Source organism: Ranitomeya variabilis, unplaced genomic scaffold (assembly GCF_051348905.1).
Source record: "Ranitomeya variabilis isolate aRanVar5 unplaced genomic scaffold, aRanVar5.hap1 Scaffold_159, whole genome shotgun sequence".
NCBI classification, from domain to species: Eukaryota; Metazoa; Chordata; class Amphibia; order Anura; family Dendrobatidae; genus Ranitomeya; species Ranitomeya variabilis.
This window is the reverse complement of record NW_027507962.1, coordinates 77,390-93,218: the sequence shown is the minus strand read 5'-3', so window position 1 is coordinate 93,218 and position 15,829 is coordinate 77,390. Positions and strand designations below refer to the sequence as shown.

General features: G+C 48.9%; 1 protein-coding gene across 4 annotated transcripts in view; it reads right to left on the bottom strand.

Moving 5' to 3' along the window:
* LOC143789275 (piwi-like protein 1) overlaps positions 1–15,829 on the bottom strand; it is a 108,418-nt gene that overhangs the window by 85,454 nt on the left and 7,135 nt on the right. For 2 of the 4 annotated variants that reach the window (XM_077278980.1, XM_077278983.1), the window contains exons 2-5: positions 15,036–15,200; positions 14,304–14,390; positions 13,695–14,109; positions 1,533–1,658 (exon numbers count right to left, since the gene is read on the bottom strand). In XM_077278980.1, coding sequence (XP_077135095.1) covers positions 1,533–1,658; positions 13,695–14,109; positions 14,304–14,381 — 619 coding nt within the window. In that variant the 5' untranslated portion in view covers positions 14,382–14,390; positions 15,036–15,200. The remainder of the gene's footprint in view (positions 1–1,532; positions 1,659–13,694; positions 14,110–14,303; positions 14,391–15,035; positions 15,201–15,829) is intronic. The other 2 variants (XM_077278979.1, XM_077278982.1) reach the window with 1 other exon arrangement.

Here is a 15,829-nt window from a genome sequence, read left to right as displayed (position 1 = left end):
TGGCACTTAGGCTATGTTCACATTTGCGTTGTGCGCCGCAGCGTCGGCGCCGCAACACACAACGCAAAGTAAAACGCAGCAAAACGCATGCACAACGCTGCGTTTTGCGCCGCATGCGTCCTTTTTTCGATTGATTTTGGACGCAGCAAAAATGCAACTTGCTGCGTCCTCTGCGCCCGGATGCGTGCGCTGCAGTGACGCATGCGGCGCAAAACGCGGAGCGCTGTCATTCAAAACACGTCCACTCATTTTGGTGTTTAGTCCCAAAATGGAGGATGGAAGAAGAAAAGGGTTGGACAAGGAAATGACATCATTTCTTTTTTTTTTTCCCCCCCCCACTGCAGTAAACTTTATTTCTGTCAAACACAAACAATCTGCAGACAAAACTGCATCAAAAAACGCACTAAAAAACGCACCAAAAACGCACCAAAAACGCACCTGCGTTTTCTGCAGAGACCTGCAGTTTCAGTCAGGAAAAAAAAAAAGGATGGAAATCCTGAACGTGTGAACATAGCCTGAAGCGTGCCATAAAAGTGCATTTCTTCAGACTGGCCTACCGCCTCAACTCATTTTTTAACTATCACTGTGTTGCCCATTCAACATTTTCTTCATAACCAGGTTCCTCACACGCTTTATGCATTTAATAGCCTCTGTGTCTGTACGGTTACATATTCTGGCTGATAACCGGTTCATGCAGCTTAACAAGAACACCCGATTTCTTACACTATGGCTGGTCCGAACAATGAAAGCAATTGTCACCATTCACCTCTCCTGTCTCCCCTATTTCCTCAGACTGTAGCTTGCGAGCAGCAGGGCCCTCTCTCCTCTTGGTGTCTGTTGTTTATGTGACTGTTAGGTTGTAATGTTTATTATCTGTACAATTTCCCCTGTAAAATGTAAAGTGCTGTGGAATATGTTGGGGCTATAGAAAGAAAATATTTTTGCATTTCTCAGTCCATTCAGTTGCTTTCTTAAGACACCTAATCTGGCTGTTCGCACAAATGTCATCATGTGAAGCCTGTTCCTCACCGCTGCTCTAATCTGATTGCAGTGGCGACACCACTTCAATAGCGCACATCACCGCTGCAGTCAATCATGTAGATGGCAGGAGCTGCCGTGCCCAGTGATTGGCTGCAGCAGTGATGTGCGCTTTTGATGTGGTGTCACTGCTACAGCAGAAAAGCAAATAGGAGCAGCGGCAGAGAACAGGCGGAGGACCGGGGTAAGATGAGTACTGCTTGCCTTTTCCTTTCTATCTTTTGGGGCCCCTTTTCCAGTAGTGTAAAAACCCCCGTCACCTCTATTGATTTCTCATTTCCAAATATTTGGCATAAAAAGACTCCAATCGCCCAGCGAGATTTGGGGACCAGAGACATGCATGTTTTAACCCTTCATGTGCAGCTTTTTGACTTGGTGATAACTAGATGACAAACCCAGGAGTTGTAGAGGTGGAAACATGTTTGTCATCCAGCTTTCCACAGAACAGCAAGAAACAACAAGATAAGTGGAAAAAGATTCGAGGACGCGATTACCTGCTTTCGATTTTTGGACGTGCTCGATAGTCTGCCGGGTGTTCACCCCGACGTCATGGAAGTCGCGCCTACGGCCGCCCCGTTCCCCGATAGACACTTCTGCAAGTCCGGCTGACACCTGCAGAACTAAGCGAAAGAAAAAGGTTTGTTAAACTATTAGCTACACAGGTCTCCCTTACACATACAGGGGGTCACAGGACAGAAAAGGGGCCCCCAATACTGCACAGTGGCGGCAGGAAGCATCCTGTGAGACTACACCAGGAGGCCTCTCATCCTAGCAATCAGTAGGGGCCCCACAGCCGGACCCCAGCATCCAGCAAGTTCTTACTTATCCTGTGAATAGGTGATCACTTCCCATATTTGGAATAACCTTTTATAGGATTGTCTGGGATTATAACCATACAATTATTATTTGTGGTTGAAATATTCAGCCTGTCCAGTTATGAAGCAGCACCGACTGTGAATCAATGTCTCCTGCTGATGTGCAAATGGAGCAACAGGCAAATAGGCAATTAGCAAGACAGCCCCTATAAAGGTGTGGTTCTGCAGGGCTGACCACAGACCATTTCTCTGTTCTCATCCTTTTTGGCAGCTTTGGACACTTTTGCATTTTGTCATTGCTCTCACCCTTTGAGGTACTGTACAGTAGCATGAGGCGGTGTCAACAACCCACAGAAGTGTCTCAGGTAGCGCAACTCATCCAGGATGGCACAGCAATGAGAGCTGTAGCAAGAAGGGTAGCTGGGTCTGAGCAGTGTCCAGAGCATGGAGCAGATACCAGGAGACAGGCCAGTACACCAGGAGATGTGGAGGGCATCAACCCACCAGCAGGACCGCTACCTCCTCCTTTGGGCAACGAGGAGCAAGGGGAACAGTGCTAGAGCCCTGCAAAATGACCTCCAGCAGGCCACTAACATCCATTTGTCTGCTCAAACTGTCATATACAGACTCCATGAGAGTGGTGGTATAGGGGCCCGGTGAATCCAGAAGTGGGTGTTGTGCTTACAGCCCAACACCATGCAGGGCTATTGACATTTGCCAGAGAACACCAAGATTAGCAGATGAGACATTGGTGCCCTGTGCTCTTCACGGACGAGAGCAGGTTCACATTGAGCACGTGACAGAGTCAAGAGGCACCGTGGAGAACGTTCTGCTGCCTGCAACATCCTCCAGGATGACTGTAACGGTGTAAGAAGGCATTTCTTTGGAGGGCCGCACAGCCCTCCATGTGCTCGCCAGAGATACCCTGACTGCTATTAGGTACCGGGAGGAGATCCTCAGACCCATTGTGAGACCATGTGGAGGTGTGCTGGGCCCTGGGTTCCTTCAGATGCAGAACAATGCCAGACCTCATGTGGCTGGAGTGTGTCAGCAGTTCCTGCAAGATGAAGGCATTGAAGCTATGGACTGGCCTGCCCATTCCCCTGACCAGAATCGAATCGAGCACATCTGGGACATCATGTCTTGTTCAGTCCACCAACACCATGTTACATCACAGACTGTCCAGGAGTTGACAGATGATTTAATCCAGGTCTGGGAGGAGATCCCTCAGGAGAACATCTGCCACATCATCAGCAGCATGCCCAGGCATTATAAGAAGGTCATACAGGCACGTGGAGGTCACACACACTACTGAGCATCACTTCATTGTCATGAGGCATTTCCACTGAAGTTGGATCAACCTGTAATTTGATTTTCCACTTTGATTTTGAGCTTCATTCTAAATCCAGACCTCCATGGGATATTAGTTGTGATTTACGATGGTAATTTTTAGGTTTTATTGTTTTCAATGCATTTCACCATGTAATGAAAAAGATTTGTAACTGGAATATTTCATTCAGTGATATCTGGGATATGGTGCTTTAGTGTCCCCTTATTTTTTTTGAGCATTGTACATACCATATATCTTTTTACAAATTATTTAAAGCCACAAAAATAATATATATATGCACATACTATACACATAATAATTATAAATATATTGTATCATATTTGTGGTTTGGGAAATTTTCAATAAAAAAAAGATTTTTTTTCCGAAAATGTTCAAACCACAAATATTTCTAAAAAACTTCATTTTTATAATACGATAAATAAAATAATGGTATTGCCCTATTCCTGAGATCTGTAGCTGGAGCTGTGCGAGGTCTTCCTTATTGTGGGGCGAACTTCTGTTTTTATTGGTACCATTTAGGGGTACGTACAACATCCGGATTCGTTTTTTTTCTTCCCCAAGTGGGAGATGACCAAAAGACGCTGATATATTGCAGAGACACCAGAAAAGCTTACACATATACATATGTATATCTATATTTTTGGGATGAGGACAATCTGCTCCCAGCACCACAGGGATTGCACCTGTATAAATGCAGCAATGAATTACAGCAGCATCTAAAAACTGTTCACACAGCAGTGATCAGAGCTGTCTCCGATCTCGGCTGTTAGAGGCTGGTGCCAGCTATGCAACACCGGTCCGCACACCTGCATCCCATATGAGGACTATCAGCACTTCCTAGGTCAGGATAGTGTTAAAGGGGGAACGGGAAATGTCACGATATGGTATGAAATATCATATAAGTTTAGTTCTGTTGCTAGCATGCTGTGGGTTAAAAAACCCCCTTCCCTTTCATTCAGCCAAGAGCTGCCTTGCCAATGTATGTGAGAGGGGAGTTTTATTGAAGAAAGGTATTTACGACTGGCATAGCTGCAAGGGAAATTGGTACTAGCAGGAACTGTTAGAGAAACTTCTAGAACCATGCGGTCCTTTGTTCTGTTATTGTGAGATATTAGACAAACTATTTGGGATAGTAGAATGATAAATACATATTCTTGATCTCCATCGAAGCATCTACCCATCACTCTAAACACAGTCGTCTAACTCCATCGGGGGAAGAAGTAGTGATTGCTCTGTACATAACAGGACATATTTGATCTCATTAGAAAGCCCACGGTAATCTGAGATGAATGCTGGGTATGATATGATTCTGACATGTCCTGTAGCGAAGATACCAGCATTAGATATCTTTAGGGGACATTTAGTTACACTGAAGAAAGAGGCGGGCGATCTCAACACAGCCCTTTCTGTGAGGTCACAGGCTGTAGGTTATAAAGTTGATGGCAGGCTTCCAGGGGGGGAGTTGTGAGTTTTTACCTGAAGCGACCAGACTGCGAGTGCCAATGCATTGGGATAGATGGAAAGCTCTCCTAGCCTGTTGCCTGCAAATGCAATGATCTGAGAATATGTGAGTGTTACCTTTTCTTCATTTAATCCTTTTATTTTTATAATTACCTTGTACATATTTGCAATTGTCTCATTTGTAACATCTTTGTAAAATATTTTGATAAACACTGCATAAACTTTATGGGTATATTATTTCATGCCAGTTATTTCTCCATGCTCTAAACCGTACCCTGTCTCTGAAGGGAATTACGCTACTGTTTGGGTTAGCTCCAGACCCGTTCAATTGGAGCTGGTGGCAGCGACCGTGTGCAGGCTTTTGGGGGTCACTGTAGCGACTGCGGCTTGATAATTATTGTTCCTGCCTGAGTGGGAGTAGTTATCGCGTTGCTGCAGTGCGCCCAATAGCCAGTACATAGCAGGCAGCCTTTCTGGCGAATAATCACCCTAGGTGCAGTACCTAATCTGACCTGACAAAAGGGGGGCGCCAGAGAGCTGCAAGGTTTAAGTGGAACTGTAAGCGGGATACACAAATCCCTGCAGTTCATGGTATATTGAAGAGCAGTGGGATACCTAAAATAAGCCCCTGCTGTAAACAAGAGGTCAATAGCCTCGTGTGTGTTTTTTTTTCATCACATTGTGGCAGTGGAGGGATAACTAGGATAAGCCCCCTGCACATGTGATAGCCGTCTGCTGGTCTAAAGTCACCCCAATCCGTGACATATTGTAGGCAGCGGCTAAGGGATCTTGACAGTCACGGTGTGAATCGTGACATATTGGTGGCAAGGCGGTGGGATATTAGAGCATTAGTGATTTGGTTTGAGCAATCATTCCTCTCACTAAAAACTTGCAGAAAGTTCTTGCGAGAACTCTGCGCAAATAAGTTTGGAGAAAGAACTCAGTGTTTATTAGTCTTGAGACAATTGTGTGTACTGGTAATTATCCCCTCCCTTTTTCTACGTTTTTCTATCCTATCTTTTATTTGGCAACCATGGTTGGGCTGGGAGAAGCCTTTTATGAGCAGCAGACCAGAGACACCCTTGTTGCCTTATGCAGGTCACAGCACATTGACTATGCAAGCAAAAACAAAAGCGAACTGGTCGCAGCCCTGATGCAATGGGAAGCCGCTCTAGACCACTAACAGAGCCCAGAAGCCGCAGATGCCAGCACAAGCGAACATGGTGCTGCAGCAGAGGTCCAACCACTGAATACGGGCCCTACTGGCAACCAAGGGGGCGCAGACCTCCTCCTGCAGCTGGCTCTGCAACAATGCTCCGCAGATGACCTGGACCGACATCTGCAGCTGATCCAGCAATACCAAGAGAGCTGAGCGAGAGGCCCAGGCCCAGCGAGCCGAGCGAGAGGCCCAGCGAGCCGAGCGAGAGGCCCAAGCGGAGAGGGAGTACCAGCTGCAGATGGCCCAACTACAAATGCAGGGGGGTCGTCCCAGTCCAGTCGTGAGCCCAGCAGCGCTCAGATACCGAAGCCCCGGCCTGACCACTTTCCTGTTATGGAAAAGGATGGGGACTTGGACACGTTTCTGCGGGCCTTTGAGAAAGCCTGCAGACAGTACCAGCTGCCTACACAAGAATGGGCACGGTACCTTACACCAGGGCTGAGAGGAAAAGCTCTGGAGGCGTTTGCTGCCCTCCCTCAAGAACAAGATGGTGACTATGAGGCCATCAAGCAGGCTCTGATAGCCAAGTACCAGCTTACACCCGAGGTGTACCGTAAAAAGTTTCGGACCCTCCAACGTGGCCCACACGACAGTTACAGTGATGTGGTGCATGGACTGGGGACCCACTTTGACCAGTGGACCCAAGGACTGGCAGTAACCACTTTTGCCCAGCTGCGAGACCTGATGATCAAAGACCAGTTCTTCCATCTTTGCCCAACTGAGGTGCGACAGTTCGTGATGGACCAAGAACCCAAAGACGTGACGAAAGCAGCGCAGATTGCCGATGCCTATGAGGCCAACCGTAGATCGGAAGTGCGGAAGCCAGTCACCTCCAGCTGGAGAGGGGGTAAGCCTGCATCCAACGCCAGTACCCCTGCCAGCCAACATACCAGAGGTCCTGTCCCCGTGGCCAACAGCACCAGACCTACCACCGAACTTCGCCAGTGTTACCACTGCCGGTAGACTGGACACCTCAGTCACCGATGTCCAGCCAAGCAGAAGAACCCCTCATCCCAGGCCCCAGGGCCTAATGCAGCAGTTCTTTTGGTGGGTGGTGTGGCTGGGAGGGTGTGTGACAACGTACAGCCCGTCACTGTGGGAGGTCGTGTTGCTACAGGCCTCAAGGACACCGGGGCTGAACAAACCCTCATCCGACCCGAACTGGCGGCCCCTGAAGAAATCATTCCGGGGAAAACCCTAACTGTCACTGGGATTGGGGGCATCAGCTGTCCCTTACCGATGGCCCGGGTTTTTATTGATTGGGGTGCTGGGAGCGGGGTGAAGGAAGTGGGGCTGTCTGATAATTTGCCCACTGATGTTTTGTTGGGGACTGATTTGGGGAGGTTGGTTGCATACTTCGTGGATGACCCTCCTCCCCAATCTACTAATGAGGGTAAAGTTAACCCTGGTGATGATGATGATGATGATGGGAAGTCGCATGTGTTACCTGACCATGCTTTATCTTGTAATATTGCATCTGATAACCATTTTTTCCCTAGGATTGATAGTGGAAATGTTGTACCTGTGCCAACTGTATCTGATAATGATGTTTCTATGAAAGTTGATGTGTCCATAGGTACAGGAGTGCTCAGCCCCGTCGCTCTGCGGAGTGAGACGGCTGAGGAACCCCTAGCAGGGGCAAGTGTCGGTGCTACGAGAAATGGGGAGATACATGGGAACCGTGAGGAAGGTGATGCCATGCAATTGACCAGTGCCACCGAGGAAGGTAACTGGCCCATAAGTAGCAATGCTCCTGAGGTAATGGGGGTGGACGGGGAGGTAGAACCCGTAGCAGCGTCGGCTGATGGGTCTGTAGAAACCCCCGGGGAGACAGCCTACGTAGCTGCTGTCACCCGCAGTCAGAGTGCCCGAAACGCAGATAACTGTCTGCCTTCCGGACCCTCCTCAGTCATCAGTGTGACTGAACCAGAGGTGGACCCAGAGCAGGTCCCAGAGGGCTCCCGTGGGGAAGGGACCCTGACGTCACTTCTGGCTTCCCCTAGCCAGGAGTTTCAGGCCGCTCTGCACGCAGATGCGAGCCTAGAGAGTTTGAGACAACTCGCCGGGACGTCATTCTCCGAAACTGATAAGGAGAAGGTGTTCTGGGAAGGAGGAAGGTTGTACCGGGAGACAGTACCCGGAGAATCACAAAAGGAGTGGTTGAGGGAAAGACAGCTGGTCGTCCCACAGCAATTCCGGGGTGAGTTGTTGCGGATTGCCCATGAGATCCCGCTAGCTGGACACTTGGGGATCAGCAAAACTAAGGCCCGGCTGTCTCAACACTTCTATTGGCCTAAGATGGGGACAGATGTGTCAAACTACTGCCGCTCCTGTGTCACCTGTCAAAGAGTGGGGAAGGCGGGGCCTGCTCTTAAGGCTCCCCTGATCCCTTTGCCAGTGATAGAGGAGCCTTTCCAGAGGATTGCGGTGGACATTGTGGGCCCGCTGGCCGTCTCCAGCAGCTCTGGAAAGCGATTTATTCTTACTGTGGTAGACTACGCTACCCGGTACCCAGAGGCAGTAGCTCTGTCATCAACTAGGGCAGATAAGGTGGCGGATGCCCTGTTGGCCATCTTTTCACGTGTAGGATTTCCCAGGGAAATGCTTACTGATCGAGGGACCCAATTTATGTCTCACCTAATGGAGGCTCTCTGTAAGAAAATGCAGGTGAAGCACCTGGTATCGAGTGCGTATCACCCACAGACCAATGGCTTGTGTGAACACTTCAATGGTACCCTCAAACAGATGCTACGCATGCTGGTTGAGACACAAGGGCGCGCCTGGAGCGGTACCTCCCACACCTGCTATTCGCTTACCGAGAGGTTCCGCAGGCCTCGACGGGGTTCTCCCCCTTCGAGCTCCTGTACGGCAGGCGAGTCCGGGGACCCCTTGGGTTGGTAAGAGAATCCTGGGAAGAGGAGCCGAACCCTTCTGAAGTGTCCATAGTGGAGTATGTCATGCGCTTCCGTGACAAGATGCAGACCTTGACGCAGTTGGTGCATGACAACATGACGCAGGCTCAGGCTGATCAGAAGCACTGGTACGACCAGAACGCCCGGGAGCGGACCTACCACGTGGGTCAAAAGGTGTGGGTGCTGGTTCCTGTACCAACGGATAAGCTTCAGGCAGCCTGGGAGGGCCCGTACGTCGTCCACCAACAGCTCAACCCGGTCACCTACGTGGTCACGCTTGACCACACTCGGGGTAGGCGAAAGGCCTTTCACGTCAACATGATGAAGGCTCATCACGAACGTGAACCTTTCGTCCTACCGGTCTGCAGCGCACCCGAAGACGGGGAGGAAGACACCCTCCTGGACATGCTGGCCCAAGCCAAGGCCCGTGGGTCCATTGAGGACGTGGAGGTAAGCGCCTCGCTAGATGAACCACAGCGGTTGCAGTTGCAAACCACACTGGAACCCTTCCGGGTCGTGTTCTCCAACCGGCCTGGAAGGACTGAGTTAGCGGTCCACGAGGTGGACACCGGGAATCACGCCCCACTACGGCGAACACCCTATCGAATCTCTGACCAGGTGCAGCAGATTATGCGCCAGGAGATCGATGAGATGTTACAGCTGGGGGTGATTCGACGGTCAAAGAGCGCGTGGGCCTCACCGGTAGTTCTCGTGCCAAAGAAGGACCGGACCACCCGGTTCTGCGTGGACTACAGGGGGCTCAACGCCATTACAGCCTCTGACGCGCACCCAATGCCGCGCATCGAGGAGCTGCTTGAGAAGTTAGCTGGCGCAAAATACCTGACAATAATGGATCTGAGTCGCGGATACTGGCAGATTCCCCTGAGCCCCGAGGCGCAGGAGAAGTCCGCCTTTATCACACCCTTTGGACTGTACGAGTCCACGGTCATGCCCTTCGGCATGAAGAATGCCCCTGCCACTTTCCAGCGGATGGTCAATCTCCTGCTTCAGGGACTGGAGAAGTATGCTGTGGCGTACTTAGATGACATTGCCATCTTCAGTCCCTCCTGGGATGAACACCTGCAGCATCTCGAGGAGGTGCTCGGGCGAATTCACCGAGCAGGACTGACTATCAAGCCGGGAAAGTGCCAGATGGGCATGAGGGAGGTTCACTACCTGGGGCACCGGGTAGGCGGAAACACCCTAAAACCAGAGCCTGACAAAGTGGGCGTGATCGTGAACTGGCCCACTCCCAGGACCAAGAAACATGTGATGTCCTTCCTGGGCACTGCAGGGTACTATAGGCGCTTCGTGCAGCACTATAGTAGCCTGGCAAAACCTTTGACGGACCTCACCAGGAAGAAGCTACCCCACATCGTCAACTGGACAGATGGCTGTGAGGGGGCCTTCCAGGCGTTGAAAACAGCACTGTGCAACGCCCCTGTGTTGAAAGCAGTCGACAGCAGTCGACCGTTCTTGGTACAGACCGACGCCAGCGAGTTTGGCCTTGGTGCTGTGCTCAGCCAGGTTGACTCGGAGGACCAAGAGCACCCCGTGTTGTACCTGAGCCGGAAACTTTTGCCGAGGGAAGTGGCCTACTCCACCATCGAGAAGGAGTGCCTGGCCATAGTCTGGGCCCTGCAGCGCTTGCAGCCCTACTTGTACGGTCGCACCTTCACGGTGGTGACCGACCACAACCCTCTGCGCTGGCTAAGCACCATGTGTGGAACCAACGGCAGGTTGCTACGCTGGAGCCTTGCCCTTCAGCAATTTGACTTCACCATTGAACACAAAGCGGGCAGGGAGCATGGGAATGCAGATGGACTGTCCCGCCAGGGTGAACCCACGGAGGTGCGCATGGAGGTATACCGAGAGGTTCTGCCGCCGTAGCGCACGCAAAAAGGGGGAGGTGTCACGATATGGTATGAAATATCATATAAGTTTAGTTCTGTTGCTAGCATGCTGTGGGTTAAAAAACCCCCTTCCCTTTCATTCAGCCAAGAGCTGCCTTGCCAATGTATGTGAGAGGGGAGTTTTATTGAAGAAAGGTATTTACGACTGGCATAGCTGCAAGGGAAATTGGTACTAGCAGGAACTGTTAGAGAAACTTCTAGAACCATGCGGTCCTTTGTTCTGTTATTGTGAGATATTAGACAAACTATTTGGGATAGTAGAATGATAAATACATATTCTTGATCTCCATCGAAACATCTACCCATCACTCTAAACACAGTCGTCTAACTCCATCGGGGGAAGAAGTAGTGATTGCTCTGTACATAACAGGACATATTTGATCTCATTAGAAAGCCCACGGTAATCTGAGATGAATGCTGGGTATGATATGATTCTGACATGTCCTGTAGCGAAGATACCAGCATTAGATATCTTTAGGGGACATTTAGTTACACTGAAGAAAGAGGCGGGCGATCTCAACACAGCCCTTTCTGTGAGGTCACAGGCTGTAGGTTATAAAGTTGATGGCAGGCTTCCAGGGGGGGAGTTGTGAGTTTTTACCTGAAGCGACCAGACTGCGAGTGCCAATGCACTGGGATAGATGGAAAGCTCTCCTAGCCTGTTGCCTGCAAATGCAATGATCTGAGAATATGTGAGTGTTACCTTTTCTTCATTTAATCCTTTTATTTTTATAATTACCTTGTACATATTTGCAATTGTCTCATTTGTAACATCTTTGTAAAATATTTTGATAAACACTGCATAAACTTTATGGGTATATTATTTCATGCCAGTTATTTCTCCATGCTCTAAACCGTACCCTGTCTCTGAAGGGAATTACGCTACTGTTTGGGTTAGCTCCAGACCCGTTCAATCGGAGCTGGTGGCAGCGACCGTGTGCAGGCTTTTGGGGGTCACTGTAGCGACTGCGGCTTGATAATTATTGTTCCTGCCTGAGTGGGAGTAGTTATCGCGTTGCTGCAGTGCGCCCAATAGCCAGTACATAGCAGGCAGCCTTTCTGGCGAATAATCACCCTAGGTGCAGTACCTAATCTGACCTGACAAAAGGGGGGCGCCAGAGAGCTGCAAGGTTTAAGTGGAACTGTAAGCGGGATACACAAATCCCTGCAGTTCATGGTATATTGAAGAGCAGTGGGATACCTAAAATAAGCCCCTGCTGTAAACAAGAGGTCAATAGCCTTGTGTGTGTTTTTTTTTCATCACATTGTGGCAGTGGAGGGATAACTAGGATAAGCCCCCCTGCACATGTGATAGCCGTCTGCTGGTCTAAAGTCACCCCAATCCGTGACATATTGTAGGCAGCGGCTAAGGGATCTTGACAGTCACGGTGTGAATCGTGACAGGAAAAAAAAAAGATATAAAAATAAACAAAGAAAAGCCCGCACAACTCAGTGGTGATATTCCCCGTCATCCTGCAGCTAAATCTCAGCCACCATCCATGTGATGACTGCAGACAATCACTGGCCTCAGTAGTGAAGCTTACATGTACACCACGTAACTGCTGTGGCCAGTGATTGGCTGCATCGGTCCCGTAAATGATGCACATCATCTATTCCACTTATGTTTTGCGGGATTTTGAGGTTTTGTAATATTTTGCCCTTGCACATTCCTAAAATCACGGTGTCATGAATATGTACGCCTACACAGCTCTGCTACATCTCTTTGGCTTTGTACTAGCAGGCTCCAGCCCTGATCCCCCCTTCACAGCTGCGTATGTAAGTCCACTTCTCCCTCTCCCCTGCTGTTCAGCTGTAATGTGTGAAACCAGTGTGCTAGCAGTCTCGCTGGTTACTTTTATGGCGCTGAACTGGTTGAAAGCAGCCTACAGCCTCATGGCCATCTCTTTATCTAGTACAGTGTTCATTTTAAGACCAAATATAATGGCATTGATTAAGTGGGGTAGGGGGAATCTTACATTTTTGGAATGTGCATCAGTAGAGCTACCCTCCCATGAGTTTTCAAAGCTCAGTGCCTAGCAGAACCTGAGAAATGCATTACTGCTTACTCAAGTCACATAGCCAAGTCATGTTTGGACTTAAATGAACGGCAATCTCATGCTTGGGAGAATGACTGTTTTGGCGCCCTTCTACGAGGTTCCCACCCTGAGTTATGGCCGATGTAACGTTTTTCATAACTTCCAGAAGGGAGTGCATGTCATAGCTTCGCCCAATCAGTGTGGTCATGAAGCACAGGGCATAACATTGACCAGCTGAGTTGAGAGGTGGTCTTTTGCCTAGGAAGCCTGCTACAGGAGGCTCAGCAACCAGCCTGATGCATTGGGATGTCACTTCCTTCGCCCCATGGCAGCCATGATATGCGTGAACTGTAAGTGCTTTTCATCCTTAATCCTTTTTATTTTGTAATCGTTCTGTACATACTATAATTGCCTCATCTTGTAATATCGTTTTTATACTCTTTGTAAACACTGCCTAATCTTTCTTGGAGTAAAAGATATAATATTTACTTGTGTTGTTCTCCTTGCTCTAAACGTACCCCTAGTCCTCCAACCTAAGCCATTGCTACTGATCAGGTCAGAAGCCAACCCACTATTAATCATAGTAATAGGAGCTGGTGGCAGCGAAGCGTTTTGAGCTTGTTGAGCAAAGCGGGCAGTGACGGAAAGGGTCTTATAAGTTGATTTCCTGCCTGTGACTGGGAATAGGTATAACGCCCTCACTGCAGCGTGCCCGATAGTCAGTACACGAGCAGGCAGCCTTTCTGGTGACTAATTATCCTAGGTGTAGTTCCCTGACTAACCTGAGGGTAAGGGGGGGGCAAAGAGCTGCAAGTTCCAAACCGGAACTGGGATATAAATAAATCCCTGATGAAGAACTGGGGGCAACCAAACACCTCCGATTCATGACACACGGACAAGCCTCTCAGTCAGATTTCGCACTTAACCCTGGAACATTAAGGACACTTACCCTCGGGCGCTGGTCTCTCTGCTGCCGCTGCCGGCGGGCCTCTCTGGCGCCCTCTTCCGACCAACAAAGGCTCAGGTGCTGGCTGCTGAGGTCTGACTGCTGCTGGCCGGGGGTCTTGGGGCTGCTGTGGTCCGAGTGCCGGCCAGGATTGAGGCTGCTGTGCTCTCACTGCTGGCCGGGGGCCTTGGGGCTGCGGTGGTCTGACTGCTGCCCAGGCGCCTTGGGGCTGCGGTGGTCTGACTGCTGCCCAGGCGCCTTGGGGCTGCGGTGGTCTGACTGCTGGCTGGGGTCCTTGGGGCTGCGGTGGTCTGACTGCTGGCTGGGGTCCTTGGGGCTGCGGTGGTCTGACTGCTGGCTGGGGTCCTTGGGGCTGCGGTGGTCTGACTGTTGGCTGGGGTCCTTGGGTCTGCTGTACCTGTAAATTCGAGAGTTATTCAATAATATAGTAAGGAAAAAAAAAATTGGACCCAGATTCCCATAATTCTGCTGCCTCTGCAGGATTAGAGAACAATGCAATGCATTGTGGGAAAAAAAGAAACCGCTTGAAGCGCCTCCATTATGAAAAAGCAGCAGGAATTACTAAAAGGGTTAATGAGTGGGGTACAAAACCTGTCCAGGTGGTCTTTGTGGGGCCTGCTCCTGCCCACGAGCTCGGCCGCGGGCCCGGGATCTGGCTCGTCCGCTCATCTTTTACTTCTGCAAAGGAAACAGATTTCAATATATAAATGGAAAAAAAAAAAAAAATCTATCTATATATATATATATATATATATATATACATACACACACACATATATTTTTCACCCTGAAAAACTGTGCATCTGTGACTGTGAAAAAAAGGTGCATCATCCTACTCATTACAAGACTGAGTGCCGGCTCACTGAGGGATTACAGGATAGCTGCCTATTGAAGGCTATGCGGAGATCAGCGAGAGGCCCGTCTTCTAGTAAGTGTTTAGTCTCACCCTAGTTGGACTCACAGCTATATTGCTCAGTATTGCTCTATAATTTACTCCATGCTGCTGCTTTCTAGTGTTTAATCTCACCTAATAGCTGGATTTCCAGGTATATGGCTCTGTACAATGACCTCCATCTTGCTGTCTAGTAACTGCTTCAACTCACCACAGAGCTGGATTTCCAGCTACACAGCTCTATTACATCTTTTAGGCTGAAGATCCTGTCTTGTAATTGTTTAATCTTACCCCAAATCTGGATTCACAGATACGAGGGGCGTTCATTAAAGATTTTCCCTGACCCACTTCTATTTATCACAGGACGATGACACTGCACATGTGTAATGATACAAGTCTCTGTAGATTTTGTGCCAATTTGCCACTCAGACCTGATAACGGTGTTGATGTTACAGGTGCTGGAGTGGTGTGAAGTTTGATAATGGACCCAGTGGATTCCGAGCCGTCATCAAGTTCCTTTATTGAAAGGCCGCACACCAAAGAGACGTTCGATGAGATGAAAGGTGATGATTCCCATCATATTACGTAGTCAAGAACTGCAATAAACACATGAAAACAGGATTGTTGAAAGGAAATTCAAAACTCGTGTAACATATTATCCCTTTTAAAAAGATTTTTAAATTTTTATTAATGATATATTAAAAATACCACTTCCCAGTGAAAACGAAAAAAAAAAAATTGATAATATACAGATCTACTGGGTGCACCTGCCCTCAACCAATGACACTACGCTCCCCTACTATCCCTACCTAACAGTGGAGGTTGGCACCCCGATAGATAATTTGGCGCCCCCACTCCGCGACGGCTGGTAACCTACTGGCCCTATTAAGGACCTAGCCGGCTAAAGGAGGGAAAACATGGAGCAATTGGCAGAAATGAAGAAAGCGTAGGAGAGCTAAACTGAGGTGCACACCAGTATTATAAACTTTCCTTATCAAAGCCCAGAATTTGGGACAATGACACTACCATGGACATATACTTAAAACATGTAAGACATTACACACATGAATAAATATTGTTTTTATCTTTAGATAAATATGTCAGTTCTATTGCACAGCCTAAACAAATAAACAGCTATGTGCATAGAGGGTAGAAAATCAGCAGGAAAGACATAAATGCCAAATGACCTGGTTCGGTCCAAATTTAAGCCTGTGCATAACAGCAC